We start from the raw sequence: 21010 nt of genomic DNA on the forward strand, positions 1-21010 counted from the left end.
TGCAGCCTGTCCCCTCTGAGCCACAGCTCCCTTCATCTTCCTCGGTTTGTGTTGAGAAGATTAAAACAAAACAAAACAAAACAATAAAAATTCCTTTTGCTTCTCACTGTCTGCTTCTAGATAGGCAGGGTTAGTGGAGCAGAGCAGAAGTGAGCTTCCTCTGCCCCATGGAGGTGGTTGCCATCCATGACATATTTTCTCATGGCTTCAAGTAGAGTGAAAGGATGCTTTCCAAGCTACAGAGCAGCAATATGCTGATCTCGCTTAAACATCTGGAATAGTTTTGAATGACTGCTTTAATTGAGTATAGCAGCAATTATAACGTTATTTCATTTCAGAGGTTTTGAAAGGGTTGTTTTCTTTTTCCTTGATGACTTACAGGAGAAGACTAAGCCCCATGAATTGCAGGGGTCTGTTGGGCTGCCACGAAGGGCACAGCCCAGCCCCAGGCAGCTGGAACAGCTCAGCAGCCTAAATCTGGGTACATCACTAATCCATCAGCTAGTTCCTGCTTTAAATTTAAACCATTTAAAATATTCAAGGGCTTTTTTCATAATTTTTGCAGTTAAGATTATTCCAGGACAAGACTGCCATATCTTCTCTTGGGATTCTCTGGGATGCTGGTGAGAAAGTAATTTCTATACCATAATGTGGCTTGAGAGTGAACTGGGCTGTCCAAATCAATCATCTCTCTTCAGTTTGAGGAATACACAAATTTTTCCAGTGTGGATGTGAATTCCTCCAGTAAGGAGTATATGCCAAAGTATATGCCAAAGCCTTCATCAGATACCCAGAGACATGATGATGAAAAACTGGGGTCTCAATCCCCCTTAAGACACAGGACAGGTCTTCCCATGCCAGAGCATGACTTGGTAATGGCACCAAGGACCAGCCTGAAGCTTTGGTGCCTTCATCCCACACCATCCTGCCTCTTCTGAAGACCCAACTTCTCAACTATTTTAAGTCAATTTAGTGCAAACTCTAACATAGCAATCCAAGTCCTTCAAATTCAACTAAGAGAAGCCACAAATTTCAAGAAAAATAATTAAATAAAGGGTGGGAAGTGGGAAGTACAGTAAGACCTCCTTTCCAGCCCACATTCCAGAGGTGCCATGATTTCAATAAAAGGAGGATGAATTTTGGGTGGTTTTTCTTAGAGTTGTTGTTTTCCACATGGCTAAAAGACATTCCTGGCAAAGCAGAGCCACTGTGGAGGTGCCAGGACAGGAGCACATTGCCCTGAGGAGAAAAGGAGGCTCTGGGGAGACCTTTTTGATCTCTACAACCTAAAGGATGATGCAACCAAGTGGGAGTCAGTTTCTTCTCCCAAGTAACAAGTGATAGGACAAGAGGAAATGGCCTCAGGTTGTGCCAGAGGAGGTTTAGATTGGATATTATGAAACATTTCTTCATGGAAAGAGATGTCAAGCACTGGAACACGCTGCCCAGGGAATTGGTGGAGTCACCACCCTTGGGGGTATTTAACAGATGTGGAGATTTGGCAATTGGGAATGTGGGTTAATGGTGGGACTTGATAGCCTCAGAGGTCTTTCCAAAGCTAAACAATTCCATGGTTCTATGAGGACAGGTCTGCTTCATCCTGTCTAGGGCAGACCCACTGAGCTCTGGCTCAGCTGCACTCTTCAACACAAACCTTCCTTTAAACCAGAAAATAAAACCTCACCTGTGAGCCAGCCCATCCCACCACCAGCTGACTGATTGAGCAACCCAAAAGCCAGACTCAGGTTTTATTTTCAACCCAAAGATCCACATTTGCTCAGGAGCAGTAACAATTTCTCATTATTATTCCTAGCTAGAACATGCATCCTTTTAGCCTGTGGTTGCTTGAGGTAAAAAATCAGCACAATTTGAACACTGATCAACGAAAACATGAGATGAATGCTGTATTTCATTTAATAAACTTCAGCAACACAAGGCTGCCTTGTGGACACAATGTAATTTGTTTTGGATATAAAGATGGAAAAAATAATTGCTTTGTCTTTAAGGAAATTAAAATAAAAAATATTTCTGTATTGATGGGAAAGAAGCTGCCAGGTAAAAATTCATATCTAATAAACTATTTTTCCTGTTCCCTTGTATTAGCTTGCAGCTTGTCAATTCTTCTTGGTTTGCTCAAAATGAAGAAGTCATCACGTGTCACTTGGAAGTCACTGCTGCTGGTACTATGAGAACTACACAGTTTGATGAAGAACAGCAGAAAGGGAGGGAGGGAGGAATGGCAGTCGCTGAATTGTTCTTGAAAATATGACTGGGGATGAAAAAAGCACAGAGAAAGAGAAAACCAAGATAAGGTCATGATTTTTGCTGCTGGAACTGCAGTGCTGCCAGGCTTGGAGACACACTCTGTCCCCACCAGAGCCCAGTGTGCCCTGGTGGCCACCAGCCCCTCACAGTTACATGTAGCCATCATCACTTTTGGTAGCAATTAAGCCACGTAATGAGAATTTGGAGGGAATCAGGTTCCTGCTGTTTGCAGCACTGTAGTAATGACTGAACCCACGTGAACACAAAGGAGGGCAGTGTATCACTGCTGTACAAAACAGCTAAGGGGGGAGAAGGGAGATTTCTCCACAGCAGCAACATTGGTCAAAGCAAAGCTCCGCCAGCAGAAGAGCCCAGCAAAAACCAACTTAGGGGATGCTTTTGACTCTTCCTTCTTTCTTTGCTGTTTCAGTCAATAACTCTGTTCCCCTCTCTCGCAGGGCTGCCAGCGCAGGATGGAGACGCAGCCACAGCCCTGAGTGGGTGCTGCTGCCACTGCCTGTGACCCACCTTTGCCCAGCCCAGCACCATGAGTGGCTTCTTCTCTCGGCTGGACCCTCGGCGGGTGCCCTGGGGAGCTGCTGGCCATGCCCTGCGCACCCGTGTGCTGCGCACCAAGCCCGTGGAGTCCATGCTGGAGGGCACCGGGGCTGCGGCCACCCAGGGCGCCCGGCTGGCCAAGGTCCTCACCACCCTGGACCTCATCTCCCTGGGTGTTGGGAGCTGTGTGGGCACTGGCATGTACGTGGTGTCCGGCCTGGTGGCCAAGGAGATGGCGGGGCCCGGGGTCATCGTGTCCTTCATCATCGCTGCCGTCGCGTCCATCTTGTCAGGTGAGTTTTGTGGGGGATTTTGGGCGATGTGCCATGTCCTGCATCCTCTCTGCTCATGGGTGGACACCTGCTCAGCACCACAAGCTACATGGAGGTAGCATCTTCCTCACCAACTAAAAGCCATTTCCCACAGGTCTCACACAGCTCATGGCGTGCACTGTTCCTCATTGCCCAAATGTCAGACCAAACCTTGTACTGGGAGCCAGCAGCCCAAGCACGATTATCCTGATGAGCTGCCAATGGCTTCTACAAGGATGGAGCCTGTGGGCAATATTTTTGAGACATTTGAGAGTTTTGCAGAGTGTGTCCCAGGCTGAGAGTGTGGCCAAGCCACAGCACTGGAGCGAGAGCTTGTGGGAAACTCAGTTCCAACAGGAAGGATGTCAGTGGCTTGGACAGTACCAGGACCAGCTTCTTTTGTTGACATGGTTAACAGTTTAAAAATTCCTCAGTTAGTTCTGGAGTTGATTTCATTGGCTCCCATTCATGCAGGGTCAGTCTTTGAATTTCCAAACAAAAAAAGAAACAACAAACAAATGTACAGGGAAAGAGAAATGATGTATTTTAGAGAAAACACGGTGAATTCTATCTCCTCCATAGGAACCCAGCTGAGCATATGGCTCGATCTGCAGTTTCTACATGAAGCCAGTACTGCTGGCATTTGTCCTTTCCAGATCAGTGATAACACGATGATGTGATGTTCCTGCTCTCTCTGCTCAGAGGACTTTGCATGCTGTGTCAGTCTGGCATCTAGCTTTTGTCTGTGGGCTGGATAAGGAAACCTGAGCAAATGGCAAAGGGCTCTGATAGAAGACAGGAAGAGCCAACACAACAAAGTGTCCCAGATCAGCTTTTCAAAACTCTGGATTTTTGACATGGGAGGTGGAAGCACATCACGGTCTTTTCCTGGAATTTGCAGTGCTGCTCCATGGAGATCCCACCAAAGTGAGTGGGAGTTTGAACCCCTGATATCCCTGCAGCCCAGAGGCACAACCCTGGAACAGCCCAAGGATGAGCCTCAGGTTCTTTCCAAAGTCCACAGCAAGAACCCAGAGCTTGCAATGAGATCCAATGCTTATCTGATCTCCCAACACAACAAGTGAACCAAAATGCCTGTTTTTCATCTAAGGCAGTAGATAGCATCTGTGTCTCTCCTTTCCCACTGCCTGCTTTCTCTCCTCTGCAAAGGTTTTGTTGGCCGTGGTGCAAACCAAGAGCAAACGGAGTTTGGGTGGGTCTCTGCTAACAAAAACACTCTGTCCTCCAAAAGGGGATTTTCACCCCAGACATGAGCCTTGCCCCACAGCAGGAGCTCCTCCCGCCTTTGCCCACAGGAGCCTGATCTGCTTTCATCTCCCCTTGCTTTTGTAGCCCTGGGAAAGTGTTTGGTGAGGGATGCAGTGTTTTGATAGTCTCCTTGGCTGCTTCCTCGCTTCATCGTTAACGCTGCTGTTGTTTGTAACAGCAACGCTTTTTTGGCAAGTGAAACCAAGTAAGAATTCAGGAGCTGGACAGGCTGTTGAACTCCTTGGGAATGTGATTCCAGCTCTCCCATAGTGGTCATGCCGGGTGTGCCAGATACTGAGATTGGGCAGTGTGCATAAACAGATTTTAAGGAACTTTTGCTTTGTCCATCGCAGATCACTAAGCCAAAACCCACTGCTTGTAAAAGGGAGCCCAGAAAGGTTTTGGATTTTAAACAAACAAACAAACAAAAAGCAAACAAACCAAAACCATCCAGAAAGTCATCTGGCTTCCCTGAGAGACAGCCATAGGGAAGGCCTGCATAGGGAAGCCTCTTTGTACTATTAAGCCTGGTTTCAGAAAGGGACTTTTCCAATTTCATCTATTCAACAAATTCTATTTGTGCCTTCCATAGTTTTAAGCAACACATACCCCATCAGGGTACTTACAAACACACTATAATTGATTAAACTGATAAATTCCATCAATCTCCTTTATTGTCACTAGAAGGCCTTTCATTCATCTCTCAAGTAGAAATGCTTGCCCAGCTTCCCTCTACAAAGCCTCTAGTGCATTGCAGGCTCCTGCCATCACCTGTGACTGCCAGCATTCCCCACTTTCATGCCTGCTTATCCACAACCCCTCCTTAGCAAAAATCAGCAGTTAGCATCTCACCCAACCCCATTACCCCCTCCACAGCCTTTTCCACCAGCCAATTCTTGTCCCTTTATTGATCTTCTCTCCCAAAGCAATAACCTTGTTTGGAGCAGTGCCACACTCTTGCCTGATACTAGTACAGGGACAGGATCAGCAGCAGAAAGGGTGCACGATGGAGCAGGGGGAGCTGAGCATGTGCCTCAGGTTCTGCCTGGCTGCAGGATGAGGGCTGGGCTGAGGGGCTGCACCTGCAGCTGCCTGGGTGGAGCTGGAGAGATGGGAGTCCATGTTCTGTGGGAGCTTTCTTTATGGAGCTGCCTTTTATATATCAGCACATGGTGATCATGAAATGCAATGGACAGGCTTAGTGGCTTGATGAAAAGAATGTGCCTTCCTCAATAAGTTGGCCACTCTTGGTTGATGAAAGATGGTCCCTCTGGATTTCTTGTGTGGTAGCATGAATCATTTGGAGTTACCTCCAGAGCAGCTGAAAGGCCCCTCTCAGAAGTTATTTTTCACCTGAAACATCACTGCCATCATGCCAGTGCCCTGTGGGATCTCTCATGGCTCCTGTGTAGCCTTGTGCCAAGTATCAGTGGCAGGGTCAGCATTCACATCACACCCACCACTATTGCCAGCACACCAAAACCACCAGTTCCTCATGCCACCAGTTGTGCTGCCCAGTGGCTGTTCTGTGGATGGGATCTTGGAAGGACCAAGACCACTCAGCTGTGTTTATGTCCTGCTGAACAATGTCAATAACTGTATAATTACAGCAGTGTAATGACTGTCACACCAATTGCACAAATGTAGCAGATATTTAAGGAAAAGAAATGGTCCTCTGTAGAATGTTTGATCTTTCAAAAAACCACTGTATTGCCTTGTTTTCTTCAGAAATTGCAAACACTCTTGACTGGGGGGAAGAAGATAAATCTGTCTCCAGATGAAACACTTGTTACAGGGAGGATGTACCCAGCCTCTCTCTCAGTCCCAGAGCTGGGCTGGCTGTGCAGGAGCACTGGGAGAGCTGCATCCATCTGGATTCAGGGGAACAAAGTGCTGAATAGCTTGAGCTGCCAAGGAGTAACTGAGTAATACAGGTTTATTGTGCAGTTAGATTGTTAAAAAAATTATTATTATTATTGTTATTAACAATAATAATAATAATAATTACAACAATGACAATAGTAAAAATAATGCAGTGCAAATGCAGCAGACATTAGTATATATTATACATGTGTGTGTGTGCGATACATGCTGACACCTAATGCTGATGGTCTCAACCTATTGCTGTACCCAACCCATAGTGAAAAACTGCTCTTCTATTTTGGGATCCTAGTGGAATAATCAAAAACTCCAACATTTTATACATATTCATTTCTTTGGCATTATTGTTGTGTATCGATAACCACCGTCTTCAATCATTATCTTGTCATTGACTAAAACAAGAGCTGCTTACAAGAAAGAGTATATATATATATGTTTTTAAGGCCATCAAAGAGAGAAACTAGATGCTTGTCTCCATCAGAGCACCAGTTTCATAAATCATTCAGGCCTGTAGTTATCTGTGAACACCGTACCTTTGCCAAGTGCATGCATTTTTCATCAGCTCTGAATAATGACTGTCAGTAGGGCTGGATGGATGATGGAAACGTCTTGTGGCTCCTGTTGGGCTGATTTACAGAAATCAAGTTTTGAAGAGTCCCATTGCAAAGCAACTCACATTCAAGTTAAACAGTGAATGGAATATAAAAATCCTCCAAAAGCAGGAAAAGAAGCACCACCAAATTCAGCTCAAGAGATTCAACAACTCTGTGTTTGTACAGCGTAAAAACGGCATTTAAAGTAAGAGCAGCCACCTCATAGAATTTTTATAAATTATTCATTCCCCTCTCTATACTAAACTGATTGCAAATTTGAAGCAATTATTATCTTCTAAATGGAGAATATCGGTTGATAGAGAGCTCAATAATTACTATGTGTTTACTCAATGGTAGTAACAGCCTTTACCAATTTAGCCATATGAACTTTACTGGGGTCTTTGGGGCAGGGGCTTAATCAGTGTTAAACATTCAGGACCCTTCCAGCACTTGTACTGAATAATATTTGGGGAATTTGAAACTGAGTACATCCATTCCTTTTAAAAAAAAGCTAATGGTTGTTTTAATGCATCAACGTGTCAGGGTCAGGTTTTTATTAAAAATTATCCTGACATAGTAAGCACACAAGGAATTCAGAAAATATTAAAGTCTGATTAATTCTCCTCCTGAAAGTTTACAGTTAAATATTTCTTTTTGCTTTTCTTTTCTTCTTCTGCACAGTTAGTTTTGCAAATATTCTTTAAGAGACTTAAATATATTATTTTTTAAGTGTTAAAATAAGTCATGTTCTCTATGTGAGACATCGTCAAACTCCTCTTGCCTGGGTATGAACAAGGGCAGGGATGATCAGGACAGTGCTCATGCCTGGATCTGCAGAGCAATAATGCAGGATGAGTGTTTGGAGATTGGAAGTTTGGTGCAGGGAGAGGGAGTAGCCTTCTGTGAGCCCTCCTGTGGCATCTTCCTCTGGGATGAGGCTGTGCAGCACTGGTCCAGGATCCCATGTAAACGTCTGGCTGGTTTGAACTGTGTCTTCTCAAAAAGAAAAACCCATCACAACTTGATTTTAGTGGAAATGTTTCTGGTTTTTAAGCCAAGAAACCGGGGAAGGAGGGTCACCATGTGATATGTCTGTGTTCCTGAGGTTGACTGCCATCCTGACACCTCCTAGCACCTCCAGAAAGGTGGCGCCAAGGCGGTTTCACTTTTTCCATTTCTCCACCATGTTTTCCTTACGCCGCTCCCCGTTTTTCCGCACAGGCGTTTGCTACGCTGAGTTCGGCGTGCGGGTCCCCAAGACCACAGGCTCTGCCTACACCTACAGCTACGTGACCGTGGGGGAGTTTGTGGCGTTCTTCATCGGCTGGAACCTCATCCTGGAGTACCTGATCGGGACGGCCGCGGGTGCCAGCGCCCTCAGCAGCATGTTCGACTCGCTGGCCAACCACACCATCAGCCGCTGGATGATCAACAGCGTCGGCACGCTCAACGGCCTGGGTGCGTCCTGCTGTGCAGAGATGCCTCCAGTAATTAGGGCCTGAAAAGTAATTGGAAGCTCGTCAGAAGTCAGACATGGATATTAGGCTTCATTCATTATTTACCGTCTGTCTGGATCTGGTAGTTTGCCTCAGCAGCCTGGCGCACAGGCAGGATTGAAGGGGATGGGATACGTGATACTTTGAGCCCCTTTGGGATCAGCTGGCATTTAGAATACATGCACAGAAATAGTCGAGAGTCAGAGGGCGAGGGCAGCACAGAAACACTTCACTCAGTGCAAAAACTCTGCTTGGTCCCCTTGGGGCACACACAGAATTTTGTTAGAGAGCAGAAGCTGGTGTCTGCTGTACTGGTAGGTACTGGAGGCTGTGGTGGTCCTGTATGACCAGTAGTTCCAGCAACTGGAACTGTTTTGAGTTCCATGAATCCTACCAGTAAGCAAACCAACCAGCTGTCCTGTACCTGTGTCATAAAAACTTTATGGCTGATTGATTTTTAATGAATACTTGGCAGATACACATTATGCAAACTGGGACACAGTCATTGGTTTGCTGCTCTCCCAAAAATTCAAACGGTGTCTTGAGACATCAAGATTTATCACCTTAATTAAACAACTTTAGCTAGTGGAGGCATGCGCCTCTGGGGACCACTTTTGCAATGAGACCAAAGAATTCTGCGGAACTTCAAGGTCTGAGAAGTGTTTAAAACTCTCCCACAGGATTCCTGGATATTCTGTGGATGGAGAGTAACACAACTCTTCTCTCTCACCTAGGGAAAGGAGAGGAGTCATATCCTGACCTTCTTGCTCTGGTCATTGCTGTCATTGTCACCATCATTGTGGCCATGGGGGTGAAGAACTCGGTGGGACTGAACAACGTGCTCAATGTCATTAACTTGGCAGTTTGGATCTTCATCATGATTGCTGGTCTGTTCTACATCAAAAGTGACAACTGGGCTGAAGGGCAATTCCTGCCTTTTGGATGGCCAGGGGTAAGTCCTGGGTGCACGGAGGGACACACAACACCTAAGTGCTGCCACACACTCAGCTTTGCTCATGGTGTGCACACCCCAATTCTGCTGCACCCTCCAGATCCCAGCCCTACTAAAACCATCTATGCTTAGGCCAGGGACCTCCAAATCCCAGGAGTGCAGGCTTGGGTCCAGACCTGTTCTTTCCACCAAACCCAATGAGTACAGCAATGCTTTGCCCTTATCTTCTAACTCCTCTTAGCATAAGCCCAGAACTTTTCCAAAATGTCCTTCTGCAGAGCCAAACTCCACATGAAAGTATCCCCAAGGAAATGCCACTAATTTGGCAATGGAGCAAAATGCTGTGACTATCTGAGACAGGGCACTCCAGAGGGCTGGCTCAGCCTCTGTGGAGCGGGGAGATACTTTTGTTGGCTGGTTTTCAACAACAATGTTCTCAAGCATTTGTTTTGAGCACTTCATAATGCCACCTGCCAGTACTTATTTTATGGATGTTCCCTCAAAGCTTACTGAGAATTTGGACATATTTGGCTTTTTTAGCTTGCTTGCACTGGTTTTTATCCAAGGATGAACAGAGTCTGAAAATATCTTAGCTGGCCTAAACCCAAGATAATTTCTCAGATTTACACTGCTCACTCCATTGGGGTTTTGTGCAGAAAAATAAGCAAGAAAGTAAAGTAAACCAAGAATCTTGATTATTGAAAGTGTCCCAAACTGCCATAGAGTCCCTGCACCTTCCTCCAGTAAATCAATGCCTCTTTGCCAGAGAACGAGGGGAAAAGCACTGAGGCTCATTTGAGAACAGAGGTCGTATCTACCTTCGGGTTGTGCTTAGATTGTTGTACCATACAATAGGAGTGAAAAAGAGAAAATAGAAAATGCCTGTTTTGCTCCAATTCAATGCACCAAATACCTCTTGGCATACACACACAAAATGTAGTTTTAAAAGACAGATGCATACCCAAAACTCAAAAAACTCAATAAAGCGATCTCATCCTTTTCAGCTGGTTCATTGTCTCACAAGTTGTTTGTAAAAGTAAATCCACCACCAAGCACACATGTGAGATCCCCAGGAGCATAGGGCATACTTAAAAAGGATAATTACAGACAGTCCCTGAAAGAGGTGAGTTTTATTGTGTGCAGAATCACTAGACAGCTGAGATGACAGAGGTGTGAAGGACAGGTGGTACCCAGCAAGATGCAAGGGTTTCACAGCTCCAGATCAGCTCACTCACAGCCAGGCAGTCTTTGCCCTGCTCCAGCGTTCCTTTCTTATAAATGTCCTCGTTAATACTGTATATTTTTTAAACCACATTTAAAAAAAAAATAACCAAACAGTACAAATAATTCCTCATCCAAGTGCTCTGATGTGTGCTCCTAACCTGTCTGCAGCTTCCAAACAAAACAGAGGTTGTTTGGGAAGCGGCTCACATCTGACAGCGGCTGCTCTCTCCTGCTTCCTCTGCAAGCGGATCTTGTTGCCACATGAGACATCTTGCTAAGGCAGAACGTGTAAACATGTTCCAGATCCTTACTAATAAAAACGGATTTGGGGTGGAGGATTGTGAAAGCAAATTGAAATTGGTTGATTGTCTCCTCTGTCACTGGCAGGATCTCCCAGCAGATTCAGGCACTGCGTGGGTGCAGGTTTGCAGGGTGAGCTGCAGATGCCTCTAATGGCTCAGGTCACAGATTGAAATCTTTTCCCCAGATCAGATTGGTGGATAAGAAGTGCTCCCAGGGTCAGTCCCCAGAGCTACATGTACATCCCCTGCCCTGTGGCCACTCACCCTTTAGCTCAGACAAGGCACAACAGGGCTGCTCCATTTTTCCTCAGCTCTCTCTTCCTGGCTGGGTGCCGCTCTCCCTCCTGACACCCAGATGTTTGATCCTCCCCACAGGTGCTCAAGGGGGCTGCGACCTGTTTCTATGCCTTCATTGGCTTTGACATCATTGCTACCACGGGAGAAGAGGCAAAGAATCCCAACACCTCCATCCCCTATGCCATCACAGCCTCGCTCGTCACGTGCCTGACAGCTTATGTGTCTGTAAGTAGTCCCTACACAGGTGTGAATGTAGATAAATATGTATGTATGCATATACATATATATATATATATATATATATATATATATATCTGTACCATATGAGTCCCTTCTGGGCACCTGCACAGTGCCTGCCAAGGCTCCTCTCCATCTGTCCCCAGGCTCCTGTCACCTGACAAGACCTCTCTGCCAGCTGCAGGGATGTGGTGGCAGGCAGTTTCTTTTTCGTCTCCAACCACAGCTATTTTTTGCACCCAGGAGAGAAGCAAAGAAGGAGCAGCAGCATTGCAGCGTCCTTTCTCTGTGTTTCTGGAAAAAACAGCACTGCCTCTGCTGGAGATATGGGAGAGAATCCAAGTGAGGGGAAGGATAGGCAGGGATGGCTGTGTGAGATTGCACTTCTCTGCACCCCTGTAAAAGCATGCTTGTACTCAGAGATTTCCCTTGCAAAAGAGCAAAAATTACTTATGAAGGAGGAAAAACACCATTCTTTTAATTTCAAAGAAACTCACCTACTATCTCTCCTGCATGGAAGTGGGGTTCTCATGAAAACAAATTCTTTGACTCAAATAGGGCCAGAGTGTTGCTCCAAGCAATGTAATCTGGATTTGGGGTCTGCCTCAGCATTATCTCCCACACAAGAATGCAGCCAAAGTGAGTGTTACTAACCCTGCCAGTCCCACTAGCCTCACCAGTCTCACCAGTCCCACTTGACTCCTGCATCCCCCCTACAGCAAGGTTCAAGCATCCCCTTCTTGCCTTTGGGTAGCAGAGACCCCACAGTTTTCTGGATTAGCCACCCTACAGCAAAGTGCAAACAGACCTAACTCCACCATTTTACATCCTGAGGATCCTCAGCAACCCCCAGTGCTGATGCTGACACCCCTGTCCTGCTCCTCTCTCCTTGCCCAGGTGAGCATGATCCTCACACTGATGGTGCCCTACGATGCCATTGACACCGAGTCCCCACTGATGGAAATGTTCGTGGTCCACGGCTTCTATGCAGCCAAGTTCATCGTTGCCATTGGGTCCGTGGCTGGCCTCACTGTCAGCTTGCTGGGCTCCCTCTTCCCAATGCCCAGAGTCATTTATGCCATGGCTGGTGATGGGCTGCTCTTCAGGTCAGTTATGCCCATGCTGGAATTTATTTTTGGCCTCGTGGGATCTGAGGGGAAATTGTGCTGGTGGGTTTGGGGGTCCCAACACCCCAACAGTGCTATCACTACAGGGAGCAATGGGCACACACAGGCATGGTGGGTGCAGAATGGGGCACAAGACAAAGCAATATCCTGGAGGGAAAATATCAGGAGTAGTCTACCCTACAGTTTCTCATTTGGTGCTGGTACTAGAAATTCTGATTATATGAGGATGAGTGTTTAATTCAAGAGCTACTTGCAAAGGAGAGCAGTTCATACGGATGAAATCTGGGTACTTATTTGCAAGTATCCAAGAGCTCATTGAAGAGTTGGTCAGACCCAGATCCAACTCCAGATTCAATTTCAGCAGTGTTGCCAGACCCCACCTGGAATCAAAGTTACAAAAAGCAGCAAGAACTGAAGGGATCCCTGAAACTGTCCTCTGCAACCAGGGAAGGGTTGTTGCAACAGGGAACTTCTGTGATTTTAACTTTCTGTGACTGTTGTGCACTCCAGGTTTTTGTCCCACGTCAGCTCTTACACGGAAACCCCTGTCGTGGCTTGTATTGTGTCCGGGTTCCTGGCAGCTCTGCTCTCCTTGCTGGTCAGCCTGCGGGACCTGATTGAAATGATGTCCATTGGCACCCTGCTCGCCTACACGCTGGTGTCCGTCTGCGTCCTGCTCCTGCGGTACCAGCCCGAGAGCGACATCGATGGCTTCGTCAAATTCCTCTCCGAGGAGCACACCAAGAAGAAGGAGGGCATCCTGGCCGACTGTGAGAAGGAAGCTTGCTCCCCTGGGAGTGAAGGAGAGGAGTTCTCTGGCCCACCGACCAACACGTGCGGGGCAAAAAATCTGCCGTCACTAGGAGATAATGAGATGCTGATTGGGAAATCCGATAAATCCGCCTACAATGTCAATCACCCCAACTATGGCACTGTCGACATGACCTCGGGGATAGAGGCAGATGAGTCTGAGAACATCTATCTCATCAAGCTGAAGAAGCTGATCGGCCCCCGGTACTACACAATGCGGATCCACCTCGGGCTGCCGGGTAAAATGGATCGCCCGACAGCAGCCACCGGCCACACGGTCACCACCTGTGTGCTCCTGCTCTTTGTCCTGATGTTCATCTTCTGCTCCTTCATCATTTTCGGGTCAGACTACATCTCTGAGCAGAGCTGGTGGGCTGTCCTCCTGGTCGTGCTGATGGTCCTGCTCATCGCTGTGCTGGTGTTTGTGATCTTGCAGCAGCCAGAAAACCCCAAGAAGCTGCCCTACATGGCCCCATGTCTGCCCTTCGTCCCTGCCTTTGCCATGCTGGTGAATATCTATCTCATGCTGAAGCTCTCCACAGTCACATGGATCCGATTTGCTGTCTGGTGTTTTGTGGGTGAGTCCCAGATTCTTTTATTTTCATTTTTTCACTGACACTTTTTTGGAAGGGTGTTGATAATAACAACTTCCCTAATTAGAGTGCACAGGCTGATGCCTGGGACATACCCAGTCCTTCTCACCTGCCATCCTGAAGTTTTTAGAAATCTCATTTTATCCAGCCCCCGAACCACAGCTAAATGGAAAATTACACCTCCAGAAAACATCAGTTTCATGGAAGAGAATAACTCCATGCAAAGGTGACTATTTTGATGGCTTTTTTGATGCAAAGTAGGCGGGCTCTGGCAATTGCCTCGCAGGCAGGTTTTGTACAGAAATCAGCCTGATTTCTTGCTATGTCACCCACATGAGCTCTTCAGCAGCCCACACCAGTATTTCAGTACTGTTTTTCCAAAGCCCAGAGCTGCCCAATCCCAGAAGCCCTGGGGAAATCAGATCTGTAGACTGTATCTCCTTTTAGCCCAAGTTCTTAACTTTGGGGTAGGGGCATTTTAGGAATCACAGACTCTGTTGTGGACTCTTTTTTTCCCCCAAATTTAGGCTTTCTGACACATAACCAAGAGCCCAGCATATCCATAGTGCTTTACATTCTAACCCACTTACTCCACAAACCAAAGAGAAATAAAGCAGCTCTCATAGCTCCTCCAAGCCGAGCCATTGGGCAGGAGCTGCCATCTGAATTTTTGGTCTGGAGAAGAGATTCTCAGTGCTTTTTAGGCCCCTGAAGGCAATATGTGAAGCTGAAAATATAGGGAAATTCCTTCTACCTGGAAGAAAAGATGAGTCCAAAGCATCAATTTAATCTGCTGTAATTAAGCGCTTTGCCCTGTGGGTATAACTAATACCTCTTGAGGTGCCAGCAGTGGCAATGAGTCAATTAAACCACTGCATTAGGTGTGATGAGCTCCACCAGCCCATCCATGGCTGTTGGGGATGGGACATCACACTGGTTTTTCTGGCAGAGATATGTGGTCCTGATTTAACCTCACATCAGTACCCCATGGCTAGTGCCCAGCATGTGCAGTCTGGATTTCTCTGTGCAGATGTCTGGGGTAGGTTAATCCCATGATCCACTGGAAATCAGATCTCTGGATATATCTGCTGCCAGTGAAAGCATTTGTGCAGGAAGATGACATTGGGTAGGGTTAGTTGGACTGGTGGGTAGTTCAGGTTCTGTTGGAACCCAGAAGCCTGGGAGTTTTGAACTTTCTGTGTTTTTTGACACTGACCCCCAGGGGACCACTGTTTTTGACTTGATACCTTGGAGAAGGCTTCCAAATTTGAGTGATGGAGTTAGAATCACGGGTGTGTAGTTAGAATAGAAGTGTGTAATTTAACATAGTGAAGGGTTTTGAATTTGGGGTTTTAGAATATAGTAATAGGTATAGGACAAGATGGACATTCTTGGGCATTGTCTCTTTTTTCCTTCTTGTTCTTTCTTCTTCATGATTTTAGGTAATAGTTTTTGTTTGGATAAAAAATCCTGCAGTGTGGGTCACAGATGTTTGGTTATTGGGTCAAAAGTATAAATAATATAGATGTTAGCTCTTAATTGGATAGTTAGGCTTTAAAAGACCTTGTAACTAGCTATATTCACCTCAATTTTCTCACTTTTAGATTAATAGCTAAAAGTACTAAAAAACTCTCTGTACTTTAGATAAGATTTAATAAACAACCAAGTCCGAACGAGAAATCCATCTCCTTCCTGTTTTAGTCCTAACTCTGAGTGAAGGCAGAAGAAGATAACCCCTTTCAATAGGGTCCAACCCTCTCTCTCTTGCCCACCCCAGGTCTGCTCATCTACTTTGGCTACGGGATGTGGAACAGCACGCTGGAGATCAGCGCCCGGGAGGAGGCCCTGCACCAGAGCACCTACCAGCGCTACGACGTGGACGTCGACCCCTTCTCTGTGGACGACGGCTTCTCCTTCGCCCCCGAGGGCGAGAGCTACCCGGCCTGGGGTCCTTCTGAGGACAAGAGCTTCTCGTACCAGCAAATGGCGGGCACCAAGGAAAGCCATCGGACAAGTAGCAGGTCGAAAAGCAAAGGCCGGCACAAACCGCCGTCGGATGCTCTGATCGCCAATGACGAGTTGGACTACTCGCCCGAGTAGCAGGACAGGCAGCGGGGCACCACACTGCCCAGGCGATGAGGAAGGGTCTCCGTGGCTCCCCCATCCTGTCTCATCATTCCCGGGTCCTACACCACCACCCTGCTCACCTCTGGGACGTGCCCTGCGATTGCCGTTGACCCCGAACCAAAACCACCCGTGGCCTGTCCCAGCTCCACCAGTCGGGTCTCGCTCTGGTGAATGCTGGCTTATCCCCCAGCACCGGCTGATCTCCCAGCACCAGCTGCACCAGTGCAGGCAGTGGAGTGGGAGATGTGCCAAACTAGGAGGGTGTTGAGTGGTGGAAGGAGACGCATGACAGGACAAGTCAAATTGTCCCTGGGGGATATCCACCCGATGGCCGCAGCAGTGGAATGTCACTCTAAAGTTTTTGGTACTTTCTTGGCATGTGTGTTTTTTTTCCTTTGAACCACTTAGAAGTGATAGCTGAGCTAGAGGCACAGAGAGGTGGGCAGGTGCAAAATGGAGATGGACACACTCTTCCCTGGGAGTAGCCCAGAGATGCATAATTGGTTCCATCACACAGTGTTTTCATGGCCAGTTCTGGCACGCTGCACAGAGCAGTGCTTCCCCCATGTCTATCCCCACACCCCAAACCCCAATATTGTGATTCAAAATTAGTCCATGTCTCAGTCCAACCTTTAATTCCTGGCATGGCCCAACACCCCAAATCTGTGGCTGGGAGCCTGATCCCATTCCTGGTCACAGTGTGAGCTGTGACCCATTCTTGACTCAACCCCCTTTGTACAAATGTACACACATTCCTCTGAGCATCACCAGTCTGAGGCTGGGCACTGCTTTCACCACCTTGTGTCTTTTATAAAAATGACTGTGCTGTCATTCCCTCATCGTGCTGGGCACCTTCCAGTGCTCACTGTGCCCTCAGTGCTCCAGACACCCACCCGTGCCCTCACAAAACAACAGCGTCCATGGGTCAGCCACATCTCGGTGGGGCTAGGCCATGGCTAGCAAATGGAGAGGGCTTGGGGGCTGAAATCTGTCTCCCTACTGCCGTCTGCACCTTGTACAATACTCTCTGGTTTTGGCTTGGCTTGGCGGGTGCTGTATGAAAACCACTGAAATGCTGCTCATTCCGTAAGTGTCCATATTTCAGTCTGAAACCAAACAGAGCTGGTGGCTCGCAGGGCAGAGGTGGTCAGCAGGTGGATGTTAAAGCCCCTGAACATGGCCATGGCCCCCAGAAGTGCCATCAGACCCCCTGCTGCCAGTGAGAATCATCAGTCAGCAGTGACGGGTTTGGCCAGTGATTATCAACAGGTCCAGGTGTGGAGCTTTGTGTAAAACACTGTGGAGGAGGAACATCTTTCTGAATAAATAGTAACTAAAACCCATCAGACAGCAGCTCCCATCCTCCCCCAGCTGCCGAAGGCTGCAGATGGATCCATCCCAGGGGCTCCAGTGCAGCCCAGACCAACCCCCAGTGCCGTGGGCTGCTGCTGGCATCCCAGGGGACAATTTCACATCAACGGAGGCAGGATTTCCAATATGGAAATATCCTTCTGGATATTGAGAACCATTAATGCTTTGGTTCACTGGATGAGGCTCAGGCTCCCAAAACACCTGCCTGGCACCCTCTGTGGGCAAGCACAGGTGCCAGGACCTGTGCCCTTCCCCATCATTCCTGGGATGCAAGGGCTTGATGGAGACTCTCTGCCTGGGGCTGAAAAAGTTTCCATCCAGCTCCTGTCCCAAACAGTGACAAACTACAGTCCTTTTTCCAGTTGAGAAGACCATCTAGTTCTGCAGATCTTAACTTGGAGTGCTCCGGGCAAGCCAAGGGAAGTTTGGCCTCTGCAGCAGCTTCAGGGTGGGAGTGAGGAATTGGCTAAAGGACCTGTAAGCTTTGCTCTGGCATCAGCTCCTGCTATCCACCCCTACCACACTTCTACAAGCAGAAATCCTGAGTGTATCCCACTGAAAAGCTGTTGCAATGTGAACCACGCACGGGCCAGCTCGGGAAACCTCTGTGGTGGTGCTGAGCTCCTCCTGTGATGGCCACTGCTCACCCATGCTTGGCTGCTCTCCTCCTTGATGCCTTAGAGATACCCAAGAGAGATGGCACCTCGCAGGTCTGGCTTTATGTTTTCAGGGAGAAAGACTGATGCTATTTTCCTACCAGCTCTTGTACTATACCATATCCAAGGCAGTCATTTTTGTCCTGCTTCCACATGGTATTTGGGCATCTGCTGAGCCACAAACTCATGCCCAAGCACCCTGTTGAGTTGAAGCCCGTTCTTCTTGCAGCCTTAATCTCTTGCTAAGGAGCAGTTACCAGTACCAGTGTCTGTCGTCACGTCTGCTCTAGTTATGCTGTATAATTTGGCAAGGGCTTGACCCCTTGATCTTTGGTGTCTGTAGGAACTTCTCCGTTGAATCTGAGCAGCCATTTGGCTGCCCTCAGTCCCATTCACCCATCCTCCTTCCCCTTCCTGGGGAAGTGCTGGGGCAGGATGGCTGTGCCCCATTCTGGACCACCAGGGAGCAACATTTGATGCCACAGCACTTCGGATGTGTTTGAGCTGCTGCCAGCCCTCACTGTGGGAGCTGTACCCTCCTCCTGAGCCAACAGAGCCCACACATCCCACCCAACAGAGGTGTTTAAGGAGAAGGTGACCAAGCCACTCCTGGGGGTTTGCCAGGGGCCATGGGCTGGTTTACAGGACCCCTGCTCCCTGTCCCAGGTGGCAGTTCCTGGGACACGTGCGGGTTCAGCCTCTGGGAAGTCACATGCTGCCTCTCGTAGCAGCACTGGGCTCTTCAGTGAGCAAAGGCTGAGAAGGCAAAATGTCCAGGTGTGTCCATCGCCTCTGGGCACTGCGGGCCAGGGGGCTGGGAAGAGGTGCAAGTGCTTGTTTTGCTGTAAGCCCAACTCCAGCCTTTCCCTGGGTGCCCTGAGGGAGGTTCTCACATCCCTGAGCCGTCGGGAGGACGTGGCAGAGCGGGACCATCCCGCTCCCACCTCTGCTGAGAGGCACAAAGCCCCTCCGTGCCTGCCTGCCCTCCACGGGGCACAAGCCCCGAGGCACCAAATGCATGGTACAGATGGAGCATAAATACCTCAAATCTTCCAGGCCGACTCTGTAAGGTCTCAGCCCCTCCACAAATTCACTCCACTCGGTCACGACCCCTTGGTCCAAGGCCCAGCACTCCAGCATCCTCCACAGCAGCAAAATCACACCCCAACAACATGGGATGTTGTAAATTCAGCTTGTAAATGACCTTCACTTCATTTTGTTCAGTCTTTCTGATGTATATCTTGCTTTTTTTTTGCAGGTGGTACTTTCTGGTGTAATAATTCTCTGCAGTTCTGGTATGAAGTTGGTGTATTTGTTAAAAGCAGTTTGTTCTATCCATCTTTTTTGTTTTTGTGGTTTCCAGAAGCCCATTGGTGCATTGTACAATGGGGTCTTGTAGTGTGTCATGAGAAAGAAAAAAAATATGCAGATATGTTATGGAGTGATTTTTATTTTCAAATGACTGTGTTGTTGACAACTATACATATAATACATATATATAATCAAGATACTAAGAAAAAAAATCTAAATTTACCAAAATCTGTATATTTTAATAAATGCATAAAGCTTTATTGTGTGCCTTTACATTTAAAAATCAAAGAGGAACTAAGGGATTTGTAAAGAAAGCCAGAGACAAAAGTGTCTTAGAATTAGTTTCCATAGTAAAGTAAATCTTTTAAGTTAAAGACTAAACCAAAAAGTAATAATAAAAAAAATCCCATATAAATTTTGTTAAGCCAATCAGTACCTGAAGTTCTGATATGTTTTCAGTGCTAAACTGAAGCTAAAGATTTACAAAATCTTGCTTTAAGTGATTCAAAAATTCCATTTTAGAAGATCCATTTCAGTGGGTTGACTTTGTTATTTACTTGCAGTGTTGTGAGAGAAAATGGTTATATGTTTACACAATAAAAAAAAAGAAGGAAAAAAACCTAAAGCAAATGACCACAGGTTGACTACTGCAGTGCAAAGGCCTGGGGTGCACCAGTGTCATCCCCTCTGCTGGCACTCACCTTTCCTTGGGGGAACTGGGGTGTCACAGCACTGTCCCCTCCCTGCATGGGCAGCGGGGCTGTGGAGAGGCAGACACAGCTGCCTGTCCCCTTTGGGGTGCTCAGCGTCACCAGTGTGCCCCCCAAGGGCTCCTTCCTGCTGCCCCCGTTATTTGGGGAGTGGGGAGCCTGCCAGGTGCTCTGTCCATCGTGGGGATGGGATCAAGAGCTCCAGCTGGTGCTGGGGGAGCTGAGGAGAGCTCTGCTGGCAATCAGGGACCATCACCTCCACACTGGGGTGACTACCATGGCTCACAGCCACCCCTCCACACTTGGTGTTAGGAACAATGTGGAGCAGTTTTTCGATTCAGGAGAATTATATTTGATCCTATTTTGAGGCTTTGGGTCTGCAAATGAGCACTAAAAGCCTTCATGAGCCAATAGTGCCATGGCTAATCCAGACCAAGAGAGCCCCGCAGGGGAGCAGGGTGTTTTGGAGGGAGCACAAAGCAGGTGTTTCAACTTTGATCCTTTAAAAACTAAAAAAGTTTAATGTTCTTTGTGCTTCCTCAGAATACTTCCCCTCTATGGTGCCAGCACTAATACCCCATCACATTCTTGGCCCCATCTCCTTGCACCCCATGTTTGCAGATGTACATTTTTCCTGTCAGCTGCTGCGGGATTGCTTTGCTTTGTTTGGTTTTTAATTCTCTTCCCTGAAATAAAATTTCTTCCTTCCTCTGAGCAGCACTCCCAGGGCCTTTTAAGAGTTGGATTTGGGGTAGGATGCTGGTAACCTGTGGCTATGGGCAGAGCACAGAGCCCCAGCATCATCCACTGCCAAGGATCCCCAGCACCACGTGCATGAGGATCACGGAATGGGTGAGATTGCAAGGGACAAGATGCGTCCCAAGGATGTGGACAGAAAAAAATCCCCTAAGCGCTGCCTG

At 47.5% G+C, this 21010-nt stretch overlaps 1 protein-coding gene across 1 annotated transcript; it reads left to right on the top strand.

Annotated features, from left to right (window-relative positions):
* Positions 1 to 2710: 2710 nt before the first annotated feature.
* Positions 2711 to 19640, top strand: SLC7A14 (solute carrier family 7 member 14). The gene is made up of 7 exons (XM_014887050.2): positions 2711 to 3116; positions 8099 to 8335; positions 9108 to 9325; positions 11227 to 11373; positions 12283 to 12491; positions 13023 to 13900; positions 15693 to 19640. The coding sequence occupies exons 1-7, from the start codon at positions 2813 to 2815 to the stop codon at positions 16013 to 16015; spliced, it is 2316 nt and encodes a 771-aa protein (XP_014742536.1). The 5' UTR covers positions 2711 to 2812; the 3' UTR covers positions 16016 to 19640.
* Positions 19641 to 21010: the final 1370 nt, after the last annotated feature.

This window comes from Sturnus vulgaris, chromosome 10, assembly GCF_052056855.1.
Source record: "Sturnus vulgaris isolate bStuVul1 chromosome 10, bStuVul1.hap1, whole genome shotgun sequence".
Taxonomy (NCBI): Eukaryota; Metazoa; Chordata; class Aves; order Passeriformes; family Sturnidae; genus Sturnus; species Sturnus vulgaris.

Coding starts and splice junctions, on each gene's coding strand:
- SLC7A14 (XM_014887050.2), top strand. CDS start 2,813: ATGAGTGGCTTCTTCTCTCGGCTGGACCCTCGGCGGGTGCCCTGGGGA. Junction 8,336..9,107: donor CGGCACGCTCAACGGCCTGG/GTGCGTCCTGCT, acceptor TCTCTCACCTAG/GGAAAGGAGAGGAGTCATAT. Junction 12,492..13,022: donor GGTGATGGGCTGCTCTTCAG/GTCAGTTATGCC, acceptor TGTGCACTCCAG/GTTTTTGTCCCACGTCAGCT.